This window comes from Paroedura picta, chromosome 6 (assembly GCF_049243985.1).
Source record: "Paroedura picta isolate Pp20150507F chromosome 6, Ppicta_v3.0, whole genome shotgun sequence".
Lineage (NCBI taxonomy): Eukaryota > Metazoa > Chordata > Lepidosauria > Squamata > Gekkonidae > Paroedura > Paroedura picta.
Window position 1 is genome coordinate 65721545 of NC_135374.1, and position 19930 is coordinate 65741474.

A 19930-nucleotide genomic window follows, 5' to 3' on the forward strand; every position below is an offset into this window, starting at 1 on the left:
CTTTCTACCCCTGTCCCCATAGTCATCTATCATGAGGAGAGGGCAAACATTTCCTGATCATTTGCTTCTACCTTCCCTACAGTCTGCAGCCCTGTGTTCTGTACAACATGTTCAAACAGTGTTTGCTTCTGTCTGTTGCCCAGAATATTGCCAGGGAAGTGTTCAGGCAAGCTTCTTCCCTCAGCACAGTTTCTGGATAGAAAAATAACAGGAAGGAGGCAAGATTCCCTCCCACTCCTACACCTTGGTGGTACTGCACGCAAGTGCATTCGCAGAGTGCAGTTTAAAGACGTTCCAAAGAGAAGACTTACTTTGAAAATGCTGGCTTACCCCAAAGTGAACGCGGAAAAGCTATCTCATCTAGTTTGACTCATAGTAAATGGACTTGGGATCACTCAGAAAACAATTTATTTGCATATCATTGCATTGTAAATTTATATTTAGGCTGAAATTAGGACTATAACCTTCAATCCAGACACATTGGAGGAAATCAATATACTTTGGTTAACAAGGCATGCTTATGTGTGAATGGATTGCCACTTAGTGTAAAGCTGGCAGTTCAATTATAAAATATGTCAGAGCCGTGGAGAAGTGATTATAACTGCAACATTGAATAAGGTTACCAGAAGCTGGTAAGTGGATCCGGTTCACATTTAGATGGCAGTCGAAAGAAGAGAGGAAAACCTAATCTCAAGAGTACTTTCCCTCTCACAACTGTCCAGCTTGTCTGGCATCATGTGTGCAGGCGTATGAGGGCATTGTATCTATAGAAGAGACATATGTTTCCCATTGGAAAGCTATGTGCCTTGAAAGGACAAAGAGAGAGAGAGGAGGCATCAGATGGCAGTCCCTAGTTAAGACAAAGAGAGGCATCCTGTTCGTGGAGACGACACCTATACTTAGAGTGATGTAGCACATCCCATCCCCATGTCCAGGCATGCTGAATCGCTCACTTCAACACTAAATAGCTGTGTTTCATCAACTATGCCCAGCGTAGAAGTATTTTTCAGCACTTTGCAAACAAATTCCATAATGTTTGAATTAACTCTAATTGTTCCTACAGTGAAGAAAATTTAACTTTCTAAAAAAATCCTCTTGCTGTAAAACAAATGGTATAGCTGTAACAATGGCCAAAGGTTGAGGTTTTTTTTTTGGGGGGGGGGGCTATTCACCAGTACTAAGCACTAGTTCCTTGGGGTGGGGGACCCTTCAAAGTTCTGAGAGGGATGCTGGGTGAAATTAGCATAACCTTATATATGAATTCTGATGTCTTTAAAAAAATCACTGATGTTGGCCTGATTAGGCAGTTTTAAAAGTAAGTTTTAATTGCTGAAGTGCATTAAAACATTGGATGAGTTTTAAAAGCTGTTCCTATGCAGAAATCAGGCTCCTTCCTGAGTCCTTCTAGCCTACTTTTAATCTATACTGGAATTAGGTAGAGATACAATCCAACTAGGGAGAACTTCAGTACACCCCAGGCCTCCACAACCATGCTCTTATGCTGCTCCTTTGGCTTGCAAGGAACATGAACCTGCAATGACAGTGTGCCCTCTGTACTTCCTTGCTTGTGCCTGCTGGTTATTATGATTTGAGTACTCCATGTCACAGAAACGGGTGGTAGTCTTGGCTCTCATCAATGTGTCCTCAGGTAATTTGAAAAATGGCATACAATTTAAGTGGGAAGATGTCACCAAAAAAAAAATCTGCATCAGACCTGTACCGCCAAAGATTTGGCCTGTATAAATTATGGTAAGGATCTACTTATTATATATATTGAATTGTGCCAGTCATGGAAACAAAGATTTGTACAGGGTGCTGTAGTTCTTTTCTTCTGGAACCTGAGATGTCGCCACATATCACTCCCATAATTTATTTACTTATTAAAAACATACTTTTTCTCCTCAATGTGGAACAAAAGAGGCTTATTCCAGTCTCTCCTCCATCACTTTATACCCTCATAACAACAATCCTTAGGCTGAAGGAGAGTAAGTGGCCCAAGCTCTCCCAGAAAGTTTCCATAGTAAATCTCCACTCTGCTATGGAAGGGGAAAGTGGGGCCTTTTCTGCACATGAAAAAAAATAGCGTTACTCCAGCTCAATCGAGTAATGCTAGAAAAAATCACACCTCACCTCCTGGCTCCTCTGCTACCTTCTCACACGTCTTGCCACTCTGCACACCTGCTCAAAATGGTGGGAGAGGGGAACACACTAGACACACTCCTCTCTTCCACCTGTCAATCAAGACAATCATCTTTCTCCCTCTTTTAAAGGGACCTCAAAGCGAACTAATCTGTTTTTTTTAAGTGAAGTTCTTCGTTTAAACAGCTATACATCTACTCTCAGATGCATAGAGCTTTTTTTACTGCCACCCCTCTTTGAATCCTGAGCCTTGAAGCTTTTTCTCAATTTTTTTTGGGGGGAAGAAACATGGTTTGTGTGTAAACTGGACGGGGAAACTTGTTTTGTTTTGTTTTGTTTTTGTGCTCTGCCTGGGCAATTGTACACCTATTCATTGCTCCAGGCAGTTTGTATCAAAAAACAAGAAGAAGAAGAAGAGAGAGAAGGGAGAGGGAGGTGGGTGCAAGGGCAGGCTCTGGAGCTGGAAATAGCGTTACTTCAGCTACATATATTTCCTTGCCATGTGGCTTGCTGGTAGCTCTCCTCCCACTTGTGCTAAATAGTTGGGGGAATCCAATTAATGTGATTCCCTAACTAGCGCTTTAAAATGGAGAATAAAGCTGTCAGTTTGCTGCTGGGTCACTGGATTCTGACAATGACGTGCAAAGTGCCAAAAATAAGGTGTTTGCAAAAGGTAAATATTTCACTATTTTTCCTGGGTGCAGAAATGCCCTGGCTCTTCCCCTTGTAATCACTTCCATGTTACCCAGACTGGATCCAGAGACCCAGAGAAGGGGGAAATAACTTTTAAAAGGGCTCCAAAAAGGAATAATGTGAGACCTCATTGTATATTAGAGTGGATCTCAGTAGGGGTTACCCCAAAATAGAATTAAGACAATGATTATAAAGATAATTAGTTTCATTATATACAAAATAAAAGCATCTACACTAAGCACCTGAGAATTGATTTCCTAACTGCTCACATGTGCACGCACGCACATGCACATACAAGCAAGAGGGTAAACTTGTAGAAGGTAAAAATGAGGAAATTAGGAAGTTTTAGGGAAAGGACATACAACCTTAAATTTGGGGCTTGAGGTTTGGAGTGGTCCAGCAGTACATGCAGCAGAGGTCCAGGGAACAGAGTATCTGAGAAGGAAAAGGGGAAGAAAAGCCTGTAGTGTGTGGCAGAGGGTTCTCAGAAGGAAACCCGAGTTCTGAACAGCAGAGATCTGAGAAACAATTTGCTAGGGCATGGAATCCTTCTTTTACGGCCCTCTTTTACAGCCCTTCTTTTATGGCCTAGAGAGCCAGTTAGGTGTAGTGCTTAAGAGTCCAGACTTCTAATCTGGTGAGCCGGGGTTGAACATGCAGCCCTCTGGGTGACCTTGGGCTCGCCACAACACCGATAAAGCTGTTCTGACTGAGCAGTAATATCAGGGCTCTCTCAGCCTCACCTCCCTCACAGAGTGTCTGTTGTGGGGAGAGGAAAGGGAAGGCAAATGTAAGCTGCTTTGAGACTCCTTTGGGTAGAAAAAAAAAGCGGCGTCTAAGAACCAATTCTTTTTCTTGTAATTGATTACTGTTCAGGATTGGCCCTGCTGCAGAACCTTGTACTCCCATACCACTGCTGGGCTGGTTGGGCTCCCCACTGTCATGACCCCCCTGGTTCATGCCATCCTGTTCCCGAATACTCTTGCATATTTTACTTTCTCAGGCCTCTTCTCACCCAAGGCCATAAAGCAATAAACCTGTCCTCTGAGATGTTCCCTCCCTTCCTGTTCCCAGCGGGCGAGGAGGCCCAACAACTGTATCAATCTCACTGTAAGTGTCCTTGCGGAGACAGCCAAATCTCAACAATGTGCCATCTCCCCGATAAGGCACCTGGCCATCTGGTAGCCTGAGAACAGGACCCCTTTTTGTCTCTCTACCCACTCTCCCGCCGAATCTCCTGAGCACCCCTCCCTTATTTGGCGTACCCTATATCTACCCCACCCGTTTCACTTGTACTTTGTTATTATCAAGATCTTTGCTTAGGAAGATCTTGGCCTGCTTCAGCTTTCTGTGGACTTTGCCTAATAAAGCTCTGCTTTGGAATTTGCAACCGACTGTTGGATTCTTGATGCGCTTTCATTTGGGACTCCACAGGCTGGGCTCAGCCTGATTCCTGACAAATTGATAATAACCACTTCTCCCTGTTAATCCATCCGTTGGCGCGCCTCGCTTCCCATGGCCGCGGCAGCCCCGGAGGACTCAGGGTTAGACATCGTGGAACAGTCCCCGGACGGGGGCCGGCAACGCCTGATCATCCACGTTCCCATCGAAGAGCGGGCGGAGGACGGCGCCACCACGGTACCGTTGACCACCCCTCCAGACGCCGGAGCCGGAGACGCCCCCCCCGACACCGAGGACCACCGATCCCCGCCATGCCAGAGCCCCACGAAGGAGTCTGCGAGTGCGGCGGGGAAATCGCCCCCACCCTCCCTCGAGGAAGAGGACGAGGACCCTCCCAGCGACCCAGGAGATGCGGACCGTCTGGTCGAAATGGGGCGCCAGGTGGGGGTCGACTTCACCAGAGAAGGACCCCAGCAACTTGTCCCGATCGAAGAACTCGAGAGCCTGATGCTACGCGTAGGGGACCAACGACGAGAAAACGAAGCCCTTCGCCGGGCCCTGCGCCAAGCCGAATCCCGTCGGGAGCATTGGAGCGCCCCCCCCGACTCCGAGAGGGAGAAGAGAGGCCGACTCTCCCTTCCCGCATCACTACCAGGCAATCCAGCTGCCCAGGCCACCCGAGCTGCTATGCGCCCCCCTGTGGGCCCCGCTGTCAAGCCCAAACACCACAGCACCCCGTCTCTGGGGTACGGGACTCTAGACACCCTAGGGGGGACCGCGACCACGGGTCTGATCTCGACGTTCGCCCCCCCCAAACACCTGACCTACTCCCGTCCAGCCGGAGCCATGACCTGGCTGGAGGAGGAAGATGTCGACACCGGACCCGAGCTCGAGCCGGGACCCGATCGGGGCGCAGCCTTCGCAGAGATCCCCCCTCACCACGAACCTCGTCGTCGGAGGAGGGATGCCTCACCATCACGTTCCCGGCCGGGGGGCCAGGATCCCGTCACGTTTCTGTCGGGCCCCTGGGGGGAACCCCCGACGAGAACCCCCACTCCCCCGAACCCTGCCCCACCGCCCCGCGATCGCCGCCTGGCCGAGGATTGGACTCATCCGACAGCCCCGAGGAGGGGGACCTATGCTCCGCTTGCCGCAGCCGCCCCACCTCCCCAGCCCCAACCTCAACCGCCGCTCGCCCCGCCGCCCTCGCCGGTCCCCCTGCAGCCACCCAATCAGCCGAACAACGGGGCCGCCCGCGGCGGCCGCCACGACAATCTGGGGGGCCGGAAATTCAAGGTGAAGTTCGATGGTACTTCGGAGAGACTCACCTATTTTTTGATTATGGTGGATGGCTTCTTGGCGGAATGGGGAGATACGTTTACGGACGAGGCCGATTTAGTGCGCACGCTGGGCTGCAACCTAGAGGGCAAGGCAATGGACTGGTGGGTCACCCAGTACGAGAGGGGGACGGCGGCAGCCACCTCCTTAGAATCCTTCAGGGCCGCCCTCCGTACGGCTTTCCGCGACCCTTTCCGTGAACGGAAGGCGACGGAGGCACTAACCAAGCTGAAACAACGGGGGAGGCCCCTGATGGACTACGTAATTGACTTTCGGGCCATTTCGGACCGAATCACTACCTTAAACGAAACCCAGGTCATCAACGCCTTCCTGGATGGCCTGGACCGCCCCGTGGCCGATGGGATTTTCAACCGGGGGCCACCTGAGGACGGGGACCTCCAGCAGTGGATCGACGCCGCAGGAGTGATCGAAACAAACCTCGCGAATTACCGTGCCTACCAGCGTCGCCAGGAGGCGGCCCGCCTGCTCCGTTCGTCACGATCCGACAAGACCCCAAGTGCCCCGAAACTGTTGGCCTCGCAGCCTTCCCCGGCCAGTGCGCCAGACAGGGAGAGGCGCAAACAGTCGGGACTCTGCCACGAGTGTGGGGGGAAGGGACACTTCGCTTCGGTGTGCCCAACGCGCCTGGCGAAATCCAAAACCCCCTCCCGGCAGGATAAAGGCCAGCGCCCCTCGGACAAGCGCCCGGCCGACCGCCAACGTCCGTCCGACAAATCTGCGGGAAAGCCCGGAGGGACCCGGGCGCTCCTCGCTCCTGTCTCCCCCGCGACGGAGGCGGAGATTTCCTCCCAAACCAGCCCCGAGTCCTCCCAGTCGGACAGCTCGGGAAACGAGGACGGTCCGTCATGCCGGGCGCCCCTCGGCGGACCCTCCCTGTCGGCACTCCGGCGCCCCCAAGACGAATCCTACCCCCCATCCTCCTCCCGGCGGTACTAATCAACGAGGAGGCCGATACCCGGGTGGAGGTCCAGGTCTGCGTGGACTCCGGCTGTTCTACGTCTCTGGTGACCCCCGGAATCGCACAGGCCCTCGCCGCCCGCCAGGAGGACCTGGCCAAGCCGATAATAATGCGCCAAGTGGACGGCGCTCCGGTTGGGGGGGACGCCATTCGTCACGCCACCAGCGCCCTGGCCCTGAATCTGGGGTCCCACTGGGAACGAATCTCTCTCACGATCGCCCCCGTTGCCGGCTTCTCCATCCTACTCGGCATGGACTGGATGGACCTTCACCGCCCCGAGATCGATTGGGACGAGAAGCGCCTCGTTTTCTCCCACCCGAACTGCAAGCTGCACTTCTGGTATCGGGACCAACCCGACGCGCCGCCCGTGGCCGTCGCGGGGACCGTGGTCCCGTGGTCCGAGAGCCCAGCCATGCTCAACCCCTGGCTGCGGGCGATGGGCCTCTATTCGAACCCCGATGACGCCATCCCGGCCTGCTACCGCGACCTCGCTGAGGCTTTCTCGGAGGAGGAATGCAACCAGCTGCCCCCCCACCGCCCAACAGATTGCGCCATCGAACTGGTGCCGGGGGCCAAGCTCCCGAAGGCCAAACTCTACAACATGAGCCCGGCGGAACTTCGGGAGCTTCGCGCCTTCGTCGACAAGAACCTGGCCCGGGGCTTCATCCGCCCGGCCACCTCGTCCATGGCAGCGCCAGTCCTGTTCGCCAAAAAGAAGGACGGCACCCTCAGGCTTTGCACCGACTACCGAGCGATCAACGCGGTCTCCAGGGTCAACGCCTACCCCCTTCCCCTCATCAAGGACCTGCTCAGCCGCTTGGGGGAGGGGCGCATCTTCACCAAACTGGACTTGCGAGACGCTTATTTCCGGGTCCGCATCGCCGAGGGGGACGAGTGGAAAACGGCTTTCAACACCCCATTGGGACAGTTCGAGTACCTCGTCATGCCGTTCGGGTTGAGCGGCTCTCCGGGCGTGTTCATGAACGTTATCAACGAAGCTTTGCATTATTTGCTGTACCGGGGGGTGGTGGTCTACCTGGATGATGTGTTGATTTATTCCCGGGGGGAGGAGGAACACACAGCTCTCGTCCGAGAAGTCTTACGCCGCCTGGCGAATCACAAGCTGTACGCCAAGCTCCCGAAATGTGAGTTTCACAAACCCCAGGTCGACTTCTTGGGCTACCGGGTTTCGGGGGAGGGAATTGGGATGGACCCCGCAAAGGTCCAAGCGGTCCTCGATTGGGAAATTCCCCGGACCCGTAGGCAGCTTCAATCCTTCCTCGGGTTTGCCAACTTCTATCGTGACTTCCTCCCAGGGTTCTCCAAGGTGACCCTACCCCTCACCGATCTCCTAAAGACCAAGGGGAAAGGGGCCAGGGACGGCCGTCCGGGGGCGCCACTACCGTGGACCCAGGACTGCACGCAAGCCTTCGAACGCCTCAAGCACCTATTCACCTCCGAGCCCATCCTGGCCCACCCTGAGATCGATAAGCCCTTCGTGGTGCAAGTCGACGCCTCCAACGAGGCGGTCGGGGGGGTTCTCCTCCAAAGGGGGGAGGGGGGCAAGCTCCGGCCCTGTGCCTACCTCTCCCGCAAGTTCTCCCCCACCGAGCGGAACTGGCCCATTTGGGAAAAAGAGGCGGCGGCGGTCAAAACCGCCCTGTCCACTTGGCGGCACTTCCTAGAGGGTTCCCCCGTCCCCTTCGAAGTCTGGACCGACCACAAAAACCTCGAGGCCCTGCGGAAACCCCGCACGCTCAGCGCGAAGCAAATTCGGTGGGCGGACTTTTTCTCCCGATTCGACTTCACCCTCGTCCACATCCCGGGGCGAAAGAATTTCATGGCGGACGCCCTCTCCCGCATGTTTCCGGGGGAACACCGCCCCTCCCGGGTGGACACGGTCTTTACCCCCAAGCAGCTGGGGCTCTTGGCTCAAACCCGCAGCCAGACCAAGGCGGGGCGCCCGGCCCAGGGCCCCCCCCCAGACCCGTCAGGACCCCCCACGGGGCCGCTCTCGATTCCCCTGTCGGAATTCCGCTCGGCCCTGGGCCCGGACCCGCAACTCGCCAACCTCCGTTCGCAGCTTCGTGCCCACGAGGGGGTCTGGTACAAAGGGGATCGCCTGTACGTCCCCGCCTCGATGCGCAAGACAATCCTGGAATTGTGCCACGACAGCAAGGCTGCGGGCCATTTTGGATTCCTGAAAACTTGGGGGCTGCTTCGCCGCCAATTCTGGTGGCCGGGAGCCCGCCGTGACGTGGGAAAATACGTCGCGGGCTGCCCAGTGTGCCTCGCGCACAAGCGGGGGGTGGGTAAACCCCAGGGCCTCCTTAAACCCCTGGAGATCCCCGACCGCCCCTGGGAGATCATCTCCATGGACTTCATCACCGACTTGCCCCCCAGCCAGGGGAAAACGGTGATTTGGGTGGTGGTGGACCAATTTTCGAAGCAGGCCCACTTCGTCCCCTGCCCAGGGCTGCCCACTGCGCAGCGCCTGGCTGAGTTGTTCGTCACCCACGTGGTGCGCCTACATGGTTTCCCCCGCAAGGTGATTAGCGACCGGGGGGCACAGTTCGTCGCCAAGTTCTGGGGGGCCCTCATGGACCTGGCGGGAGTGTCTAGGGGGCTAAGCTCCGCGTATCACCCCGCCACAAATGGTCAAACCGAGAGGGTTAACCAAGTGCTCGAACAGTACCTCCGTTGCTTCCTGAACTACCATCAGGACGACTGGGTTTCCCTCCTGCCCCTCGCTGAGTATGCTTACAACAACGCCCCGCACTCGAGCACGGGGAAGGCCCCCTTCGAAGTGGTTCACGGCTACGCCTCGCCCCCCTTTCCCACTCTCGTGAAACCGCCGGGCGATCCCACAGCCTCCCCGCCTGGGGTGGACGAATGGGCAACCCGGGTGCGGGAGGCCTGGGGGGAGGTAACGGAATCCCTGAAAAAGGCCAAGGCTGATTTCAAGAAGTGGGCTGACCGTAAACGCCAGCGCCCCCCCGCGTATGCGGTGGGGGATGAGGTATACATCTCCACGAAAAACCTCAAAAACAGGCGGCCGTGCAAAAAGCTGAGCTACCAGTTTGTGGGCCCCTTTAAGGTAACCCAAGTGCTGAACGAGGTCACCGTACGGGTGGAACTCCCAAAAACCTACCGCAAGGTTCACCCGGTTTTTCATGTCAGCCTGCTCAAAAAGGCTCCCCCACCTGATAAGTGGCACCCCCAGTCCCGTCCACCTCCCCCCGTCATGGTGGGGGAGGAAACGCACTACGAATTATCCGACATTGTCGATTCTCGCTTCTTCCGCAAGCAATTGCAGTACTTGGTTTCTTGGAAGGGCTTCCCTGACTCTGACAATGAATGGGTGGACGCGGAGGACGTCGCCGCCCCGATTCTCCTCCGCAAATTCCACTCCCGCTTCCCCGATAAACCGGGCCCTACCCCCGTAGCTGCAGGGGCTTGAGGGGGGGGAGGCCTTAAGGGGGGGCGAGTGTCATGACCCCCCTGGTTCATGCCATCCTGTTCCCGAATACTCTTGCATATTTTACTTTCTCAGGCCTCTTCTCACCCAAGGCCATAAAGCAATAAACCTGTCCTCTGAGATGTTCCCTCCCTTCCTGTTCCCAGCGGGCGAGGAGGCCCAACAACTGTATCAATCTCACTGTAAGTGTCCTTGCGGAGACAGCCAAATCTCAACAATGTGCCATCTCCCCGATAAGGCACCTGGCCATCTGGTAGCCTGAGAACAGGACCCCTTTTTGTCTCTCTACCCACTCTCCCGCCGAATCTCCTGAGCACCCCTCCCTTATTTGGCGTACCCTATATCTACCCCACCCGTTTCACTTGTACTTTGTTATTATCAAGATCTTTGCTTAGGAAGATCTTGGCCTGCTTCAGCTTTCTGTGGACTTTGCCTAATAAAGCTCTGCTTTGGAATTTGCAACCGACTGTTGGATTCTTGATGCGCTTTCATTTGGGACTCCACAGGCTGGGCTCAGCCTGATTCCTGACACCCACCTTCTTCCCTGTGGTTTCCTGTTTTCCTTCCTGCCACTGCCACTCTCCAGCCACCCAGACACTATTCAACTATATCATGAAGACATATATGCTTCTTAAAATACCATTCAAACTACTGGCTTCATAAAATCATAGGGGCTTTCCGCACTCCTTCAAAATCGCACAATGGTTGTCAATTGAAAACGCTACTGATTTGCCGTTATGCACAACGTCGTTGACAATCTGCCACACACCTGAAACCGATCCGCAAAAAGCGCTTCCTTGTAGCGCTTTCAGGGAAATCCCCAAAAGTGGATTCACCCTCCGGAAAGCGCTACACACCTGCAACCAATCTGCAACACTAGTGGGAAAGTTCTGTGCATTACCATTGTTGTGGTTTCTACAAAGTCCCTCCCCCTGGCTCTCTCCTCTGATCTTCCGGCGAAGCGATCGCCATTTTTTTTTCTCAGAGCAAGCGGAGATCAACACACCGGCGAGCCTCCGTTTAGCCAGTGAGGCTTCCCTGGCTGCAGTCCCTCCCCAGAGCTGTTTACAGTCACTAAGCACAAACAACAGAGAAGCCCGTTTGCTGATTTATTTTCCCTTTATTTTTCACACTGTTTTCGGCCGAAAATTGCGCCCGTGAGGGGGGGGATTTTTTTTTCACTCGGGGGGAGCGTGGCAATGATGAAACGGCAGCTCAAACACACCTGCCAGCTGGATGGGTCTCTCCGTTGCAACGAAGCAACGCATATTCGTTGCAACAGGTGTGTTTAAAAAAAAAAACCTTCCTTAAAGGGAACGGGGCTGTTTGGGAGCATGCTAACGGCTGCCCATTGGCTGCTTGACGGCCAGGGGCGGGACGAACTCGGCAATAGCGCTTCCTTTCTAGCGATTTTTGCCGAGACCGGAAGCCTGTGGGAAACGATGGAAACGCAACTGGATTCCACTACAAAGGCAGGTATGCATAACGACGAATTCCACTATTTTAAATGGTGATTTTTCGTTCAGCAAACAATTTGCTACAAGGATCCCGGTGCGGAAAGCCCCATAGAGTTGGAAGGGACGTCCATATCCAATGATACGAATTAAATAATTTGGCAGCTCAGCACATGCTAACCTGAGTGTGAGAGAGGAACTGGAAGGCTGAAACCAATGAAATGAGGAAGTGAGCAGATTCATGTGAAGGATTTCAGTTTATTTCTTGCCAATTAACCCTAAACATTAATTGACAATGAGCATTTCATAAATCTTAAGTAAGAGACCTCATGGGCTGAGGAGTTCATTCAGAGAAGCTACGTGAGTAAATATTCTAAGTGACTTGTAACATGATTTTATGTATGTTCAAAGTCCCAGTACAGCTGCAGGGCTAACTGCTAACATCGTACATTGAATTGTAGCTTTAATTTATAAAAACGTTATGCTGTACATGATCATCATTTTGTAATACACCAGAGCTGTGCCTTTTTAAAATTCCAGAATAACAAAACTGTAAAATTAAATCTCAGACACTCAGCATAATAGGTTTAACTGTAACCTACAAGGAACTCAAAATCACATTACAGGATAGAGATCGGGAAGACAACTCAGAGACGATAATATACTTAAGCCATCTGCTCAGTTTGGGGAAGATGTAAACAGAGATCTTGGAATCCATGGCACTTTTAGTAGTACTTTAACTTTAGCAGTTAACTTCAGTAGTTCAGCAGTGGAATAGGCTGCCTAAGGAGGTGGTGAGCTCCCCATCACTGGCAGTCTTCAAACAAAGGTGAGATACACACTTTTCTTGGATGCTTTAGGATGCTGTGGGCTGATCCTGCGTTGAGCAGGGGGTTGGACTAGATGGCCTGTATGGCCCCTTCCAACTCTGTGATTCTATTCTAACTTTAGTGGTCTAAGATAATCATTAGACGTGCTTCCTGTCATGTGCACAAGTCCATATTCAAACTGCCTAAGAAAACCTCTGATGCATGCTCACACGAAGATGCCCATAAAACTTACTTTTCTAACTGAAAACCTTGCTTCATATTGGTGTAGATAGAAATATACTGAAAGAGGATGTTTATGATGAACCAGATGTACAATAATAATTACATACAGCAAAGACGATCCATGTGTGGGGAGTGGTGGTTCTTCATCTTTTCCCCTATCCAGTGCTTTCCCATCTCATCTCCCTCCAGCCTAACAGGATCCCCCACACCAGAATTCAGCAAATATACACCTGAAATTTCATCGGGAAAGGAAGGGGATTATACAAGAATCCTTATCAACAAATAAGGAAAGGGAAAAAGCACATTTTAATCTGGCTTTTACTTCTGCTACAACTGAGTGTAACCAAGTAGGCTACCTTTTTTGCTTAACTATAATATATTGATACATAAAATGCATTTTGAAATTGAAAACATAATTGGAGGCAATTTCCATTGTAACATAATTTCACGTTCCAGTGACAAGAGGTGTGTGATTTCTGCTGATTCCCCTTTCTTATTCCTCACACTCTTCCCACAGGGGTGCTATGGAAAGGGGAAAGAAGCAAAAATCCCTTCCATGCTGTCCCTCCATGCAGTCCCTCCATTAAAGAAGACTGAATCTTCTTTAAATGGCAATGGTAGAGACACAGATTTAGCCACACCTTTTTTGAGTAAATACAGCTGAATCCCAAAAGATAATTGGAAATGTATCCAGGATTCTGGAAAGGGATGCAGGGAACTGCAAAAGGGTAGCCTCAGTTGGCCTATGTGACATACAGGAGAAAGAAATGTAGTAAGAGATTGAAAGAGATAAGAAACTCCTGAGAAGCAGGAATTACACATTTGTTCCAAAAAAAAAACAGTTATAATATCCTCAATGATTAATTAACACAGGGATATGTTCCTACATTTTTAATACAATAATATTTATAACAGTTCATGCAGACACTTAAAACTTAACAGTGGTAAATGTAAAGCCATAGGAATGCAAGTTCTGAACAGAGATGCTATTGCTAATTAAATTTAAGTAACAAGAAATCAACTAATTTGTAAATCTTTTAGGCTATCATGAACCATATTGTCTTCTGGCTTTGAATGTTCTCGTGCAGTGTATAATCTCAAATACAGATTATTCTGAAGAAGGGTAAAATGGAAACTAATAATGCAATGGTAAACACTAGAACAAAAGATTGGTATGCCACCTGTCTAAACAGCATGTGAAACATTCTGAAGGCTTCTTGGTAGAAAATGGCATATTAGAATTATATATAACTAGCAAGAAAGCCCATTGCAACCAGGGACTAGGACCCAGGTGACACTGGCAGGTGCAGATCTCTTCCCCCCACCCCACCCCCATCGCAGCAGAAGTCATACGAGGTAATCAGAGCTGGAATGTAGCAGGGAATGAGGGCTCGTTTGCAGTTTAGGGCTGTGCTCTCTCTCTCTCTTTCTGTTTCTCTGTTGCAGCAGGAACCATAGCAGGTAATCAGAGCTCGGTTTGGCAGGGCTCTCTGTGTCTCTGTCTCTCTCTCTCTCAGGCACTGGCTCCTGCAGCATCTGAGAACAAACTGCCTAGTGTCCAGGGAGGGAGCACCTACATGGCCAATCTGGCCGCACCCTGATTGGACCTATTCCAACTCGGACACCCCAGACCATTCCACCCTACAGGCTGTTTCACAAATATTAAGAGGAGGAACCATGGATAAGGATATATAAATAATTATATAAAATATATTTACATAAGCGATATGTCTTGGTTTGCTATGTCCTACAAAACAACCAAAATGTTATAGAAGTACAAACCTCAACAAAGGATAAAAGCCTGACTGTTTCATAGTAATCACGGTTATTCGATGTGGAAGTTACTATTTCTTCCTTCACAAAACAAAGTAATATTATCATGAATGAGATATGTGTAACAAGGTCTAGTTATTGGACCGTGTTTTATAAGAAACCCACTGACATGTATTCCTTCTTAGGGACAGTTTTCATCTTTACCATCCCAAAAAGATGGTACAACTCATCCTACAACAACAATGAGAATGTTGATTGCCCAGCAGTGGAAGCAACCAAATCTACCTGAGATGCAAGACTGGCTCAATAAAGTTGGAGATCTTTGTAAAATGGCCAAGCTAACAAGCTTGGTATAGAAGATCACTAGAAGAGTTTCAAGAGAACTGACATTTTAATATAGACTATATTAGCAGCTAGTTTTTATTATCTGTATTAGTTTATGTGAATAATTGGAGACTGAAATATTTATTGTAGTTTTGCTTTTTTCTATTTCTATTTTTAATTTAAAAAAAAGTAACTAAAAAAGAATCTGCCATATTTGCAACTTCGGAAACTTAGAAGAAATTGTAGTTTGGAGTCTAATTTTAACAAACTCAAATAATGGTGAAAGAAATATGAACAATTGCTAGGAATGTTTTACCATATCTGGTGAACTAGTAGTATAATGAAACTAATTATTTTTACAATTCTGGATACAAATACTTGTATGAATGAAAAAGTTCTTAAAGATTAACCCTGATTCCTACTCCCTGAAAGCATTACATTTTACTCAAAATGTGAAATGGTATAATTTTCAGATAATTTCTCTGATATCAGTAGACAAGAAAGGTTTTGACTTTCTGTTTGGCCGATTCCACAGTAAGGGAAAAGGCCAGGAGGGTGGTCATATGGCAGAAAACTAATCACCGCTTCCACATGACATTGCTGCCAAGCCAGCCCTCTCCCAGGCCTGGTGCTCTTTAGTTCTCCATTGCCTCACTTTAAGGGAACGCAGATATCTTCCACATTCCCTTAGCTGCTCCAGGGGCCAACAGGGCCTAGCCTGGCACAAGACCATGTGGACGTGTTCCTCCCTGCTACCGCATGCTAGTAAGGACAAAAAAATGCCCGTCAGCTTCGCTGTGCTGTGGGGCTGACTGCGGAAGTTTTTTTATTTGCAGGAAGGTGGGATTGCATTGTAAAGCAATGCAGAACCTTTCTGCCCCATCGGACATACAAATATGGGGCAGGCCAGGTCCATCGCGGTAAAAGGTTGCCCCGTGGGGACACAGGAAACTACAGAGCATGTTTCTCTGCCACAACCACCAGTGGTGGCCCAGAACAGTGCTGCTGGTGCAGAATCAGCCTTTGAAACCCATGGGACTAAAGTGCTTAGCAGTAGCTAAAGGTATTTATTAACTTTTTTAAAAGTAATTTTACCTATCCAGAGATTTTTAATTAAATACATAATTTAATAAGTATAGTGACGAGCACATTTACTTCAAATTAATTCTCCACTCCTAGTGGAATTTAGTTCCCAGAATACTGCTGAGCAATCCTAAATTCAGAATGCTATTCACATCTGCTCATAGTCAGTCTTCATTCAAGGAAAATGTTCTTAGGGATGTACTGAAAGTTTATACATTACCTAATCACCCCTAAGGTTGCTAGCTTCCAAGTGGGGTGGGGAGCTCTCCCAGAATAATGTCCGGGCTACAAAGATCCCTTTCCCTGAAGACCATGGCAGCTTAGGAGAATGATCCATATAACTTTATATCCTGCTGATGACCATCCCCTCCCCAAGCTCTGCCCTCCCCAGGCTCTACCCCTAGTTCCCATCTCCCATTCCAGAGTTGGCAACCCTGATTACTCTCCCTCAGATCTTTATACATTCGCTGCAGTTCAACAGCAATATAAAAACAATAAATAACAATACTTCTACCTATGAATTCTGCCAGAACTGTATTTTTTCTTAGTTAAATACCTTTATTTTAATTGTAATATTTCCAAGCTTTGAAGTCTGTACCTAGGCTGAGAGAAATTTTCAAAAGCATAAAGAAACTCTTTTCTTATGTGCATTCAAATAATACAAAGATCTAAGGTGTTTGTTTTTCCATGCCTTTGACTCAAAACCCTGCCTAGAATAGAACAGTATTTGGAAAGCAATGGGAGAAGTGTTTCATATCAGTTTGGCCTTTGCAGCAGCCTGCAAGTTACTGCCTCTGTGATACAATCTGTATTTTCCTATATTTATCTTAAAGAAAAGCAAACAACTTCCAAAAGAAAGTGTATGTAGATAAGTTAAGCTTCTTCAAGAAGGGGATGGCCCCTTTATTTCAAAACTAGGGGCAAAGCCTGTTGTATCCAAGAGTACAACGGGCGCTAGAGCTTGGCAGTGGGAAGAAGAAGGGGAGGAGTTGTCCAGTCTGTAAGGACATGGAGTTGAATGTGTGTTGTGCGGGAGGTTGTGGTGGCGTGGTGGCAAATGAGGGCATGGGTGTGGAGCTATGGGTGTCAAGAACCTGTGGTTTGGAATGTTCATTGAGTGTGGGAGAGGACTGACCTTTGGGAATTTTGGCATAGTGGTTACAGATGAGCTTTCCAGAGCCATGTGAAGGGAAAATCAGACTGGAGACTCTTCTTAGGGCAATATTACATGGCAACCAATTCCTCCCAGTTCTGCGTCATTTCCCTTCTTGTGTGAATTAGGCCACAGACACCGAAATGCCCCTCTGCCCTAATACACACGGGGTAGTCACAGTACACAGGTGTCCACCCTGTTCCTTCTTTTCCATCTTTTCACTGTTGATAAAATGTTTTGTGCCCACATGCTTCTTTCATGGTTGCTCCTTAGAAGAACGGATTTTGTACCCTATTGCTTACTACCCAAAGGATTTACAATCACCTTTTCCATTCGTCTCTCCACAATAGTCAACCTGTGAGGGATGTGGGGTTGTGAGAGGTCTGAGAGAACTGGGAATGGGCCGCAGTGACGCAGCAGGCCTCAGGTGTCTCAAAGCATTTTCCAATCGTCTTCCCTTTCTCTCCCCATAGCAGACTCCCCATGAGGGAGGTGGGCTAGTGAGCCTCACAGGGAAGCTGGCAACCCTAAGAGGAAGAATCTCTGTGCACAGCAGTCTTGACCTTAGTAAGGTTTTTTACACTGTTTTTTTTTATTTGCCAGGCCACGGTTATTTGCCAGGCCAGAAAGTCATTTCAGTTACCATGTGTCTCCAGCCATTTACTTGTTCTCTATTTATAGTTTCAGGATGAAAATATTTATTTAGATCTTCCTGCACTTTCCAGAATCACAGGACTGATGCTGGTCTGCCTGTCTGCGCCCCAGAATACAAACAGCTGCTGGTAAGGGCTGACCATAGCCCATAGTCCAAGAGAGACACACCTGAACCACTCCCTCCCAACTGCAGGCAAAAATGGCTCCTTTGAAGGCTGGACTCTGAGGCGTTGTACCCTATTGCTTACTACCCAAAGGAGTCACAAAGCGGTTTACAAACACTTTTTCCATTTGTCTCCCCACACTAGTCAACCTGTGAGATATGTGGGACTGTGAGAGGTCTGAGAGAATGGGGAATGAGCCACAGTGACCCAGCAGGCCTCAGGTGTCTCAAAACAGTTGCTGGTAAGGGCTGGCCATAGCCCATAGCCCAGAAGGGGCACACCTGCACCACTCCCTCCCAAATGCAGGCAAAAATGGCTCCTTTGAAGGCTGGACTCTGAGGCATTGTACGATTATGAAGTCCCACTTCCAAACCTCCAGGAATATTTCCAACCCAGGGGTAGCCAACCTCCATGTGGGTCCTGGAGAGCTCCTGGAATTACAGCTCACCTGCAGAGTATAAATATTAGCTACCCAGGCAGAAACGACTACTTTGGACAGGGTTGTGGTAGAGAAGAAACATTTAAGGCCTCCCACAAGGGTTGTTGTTGAATTGAAAGACACAGGGTTGTTGTGCAGATGAAACAGGAGACAAAAGAGCCAGTTTCTTCTGCAGAATAACGCTGTGCAGTAGCCTCAAATCTGCAGAGAGTTGCAAAGAAGAAAGACACATGGCTTGGCTGTGTCTAACCCCTGGCCAGAGCAGTATTTTAAGTGAGAAGGGGCTTTTCTGTGGCCTCCCTGTCAGCCAACTGTTTGGCAGAAGGGGAAAGTCCCTCCCTCAAAAGGAAGGCCCTCAGGCTCCCCTGCGTTGCTCTTGGAAATGCCTCCCTCCCCTCAGTCAGAGCCTGTCAGAGGCTCCTTCACAGCAGGCCTCAAGGGAGGGAGGGAAGCAGTGTACTCACTAGCCTCCTGCCAGCTCTGTCAGGGTTCTGAGGCAATTTACAGTTGGACATGACAGTTAGGACAGCCTTGGGGCAAAAAGGGCCTGCACAGCCTGGGTTCACATCCCCCTTGGCAGCCCTACTGACCTCCTCTCCCTGTGGTGGTCAGGAGCAGACTGGCAGCCAGACTGGGCTGGGTGAATGGAATTTTGGTCTGTCCTGGTGAGGGGCCAATTGGAAGGCGCTTTGCGCCTTCCAATTGGCTCCTCCGCTTGTTAGTCCGGGGCCAAGGGGTCAATTGTTGCCCCCCCATCATGGACTGAGCCCACTCCAACACCCCTTACTGTTTTATTAAGAGGGAAAAGATAATGAGAAGATACCAATTGACTTTCCCATTGTTAGGTATGTTTGTCCTTGGCTTACACAATAGATAATGATGAGGGGAAAACTTTATAATCTATTAGAGCATTTACGTGTCTTCAAAGCTTGAAAGTGACTAGAGATCTCATGAAGTCTATTATTCAGTCATGCCAATTTCCAAATAGTGTGGTGTAGTGGTTACAGCATTAAATTTAGACTAGGGTCCAAAGCTTGCTGTGCCATGTAAGTCACTAGATGACCAGTGAGCCAAAATGTTATATTAGCATAACATCCCCTCCATAGTTGTTATGAAGTTCAAATAAGGAGGGAAGGAATATGTATACTTCCATCATTCCTAAGAGGAAGAACAGAATAAAAATATAAGGAATGGATAGAAAATAATATACTTCTTCACACAATCAATAATTAACATTTGGAATTTCTGGCCACAAGGTGCAGTGATAATCACTAGCTTAGATGTCTTTAAAAGGAATCTGGACAAATTCATAGAGGATGAGATGACTAACTGGAACCTCCATTTTCAGAAGTATTGCATGTCAACAACAGGGAGATGCTTTCACCTCAGTGGTCCCGCTTGTGGATCTTCTGATTGGTCATGATGGGGAATAGGATCCAACAGTGCTACTCTTAAATTCTTTTGCTTGTTTTGTAGCACTACATTTCAACACTATCTTGGTACTACCACAGAGTTAAAAATACAGAAAAGAGTGAAAATCAAATGTAATTTCTTCCCACCCTGCTTTCTCCCCTCAAACATGTAAATGGTTGATTTATCCTTCAAGTAATGTACAGAAAATCCTGAAGAAGTCCTTGGTTTTTATCATTATTCAAATTAGTTTGGCAAAGGAACAAACTGAAGCTGTTCAATATCTTAAGACTCATCCCCCCCCCCCTGTTATTTTATGCAGACATCATAATTTGAGTGCAAAAAACTAATTTGAAAAGGAACCTGATCAGGAATAACCCTTAGAGAAATGCCATA

The 19930-nt window shown here is 49.2% G+C and overlaps 1 protein-coding gene across 5 annotated transcripts in view; it reads left to right on the top strand.

Annotated features, from left to right (window-relative positions):
- LOC143840007 (uncharacterized) overlaps positions 1–16198 on the top strand; it is a 68275-nt gene extending 52077 nt beyond the window's left edge. For all 5 annotated transcript variants that reach the window (XR_013231976.1, XM_077342872.1, XM_077342871.1 and 2 more), the window contains one exon: positions 14493–16198. Coding sequence is in view for 4 of the 5 variants with exons in the window: in XM_077342872.1 (XP_077198987.1) it covers positions 14493–14663 (171 nt within the window). In the remaining variant the exon portion in view is untranslated. The remainder of the gene's footprint in view (positions 1–14492) is intronic.
- Positions 16199–19930: the final 3732 nt, after the last annotated feature.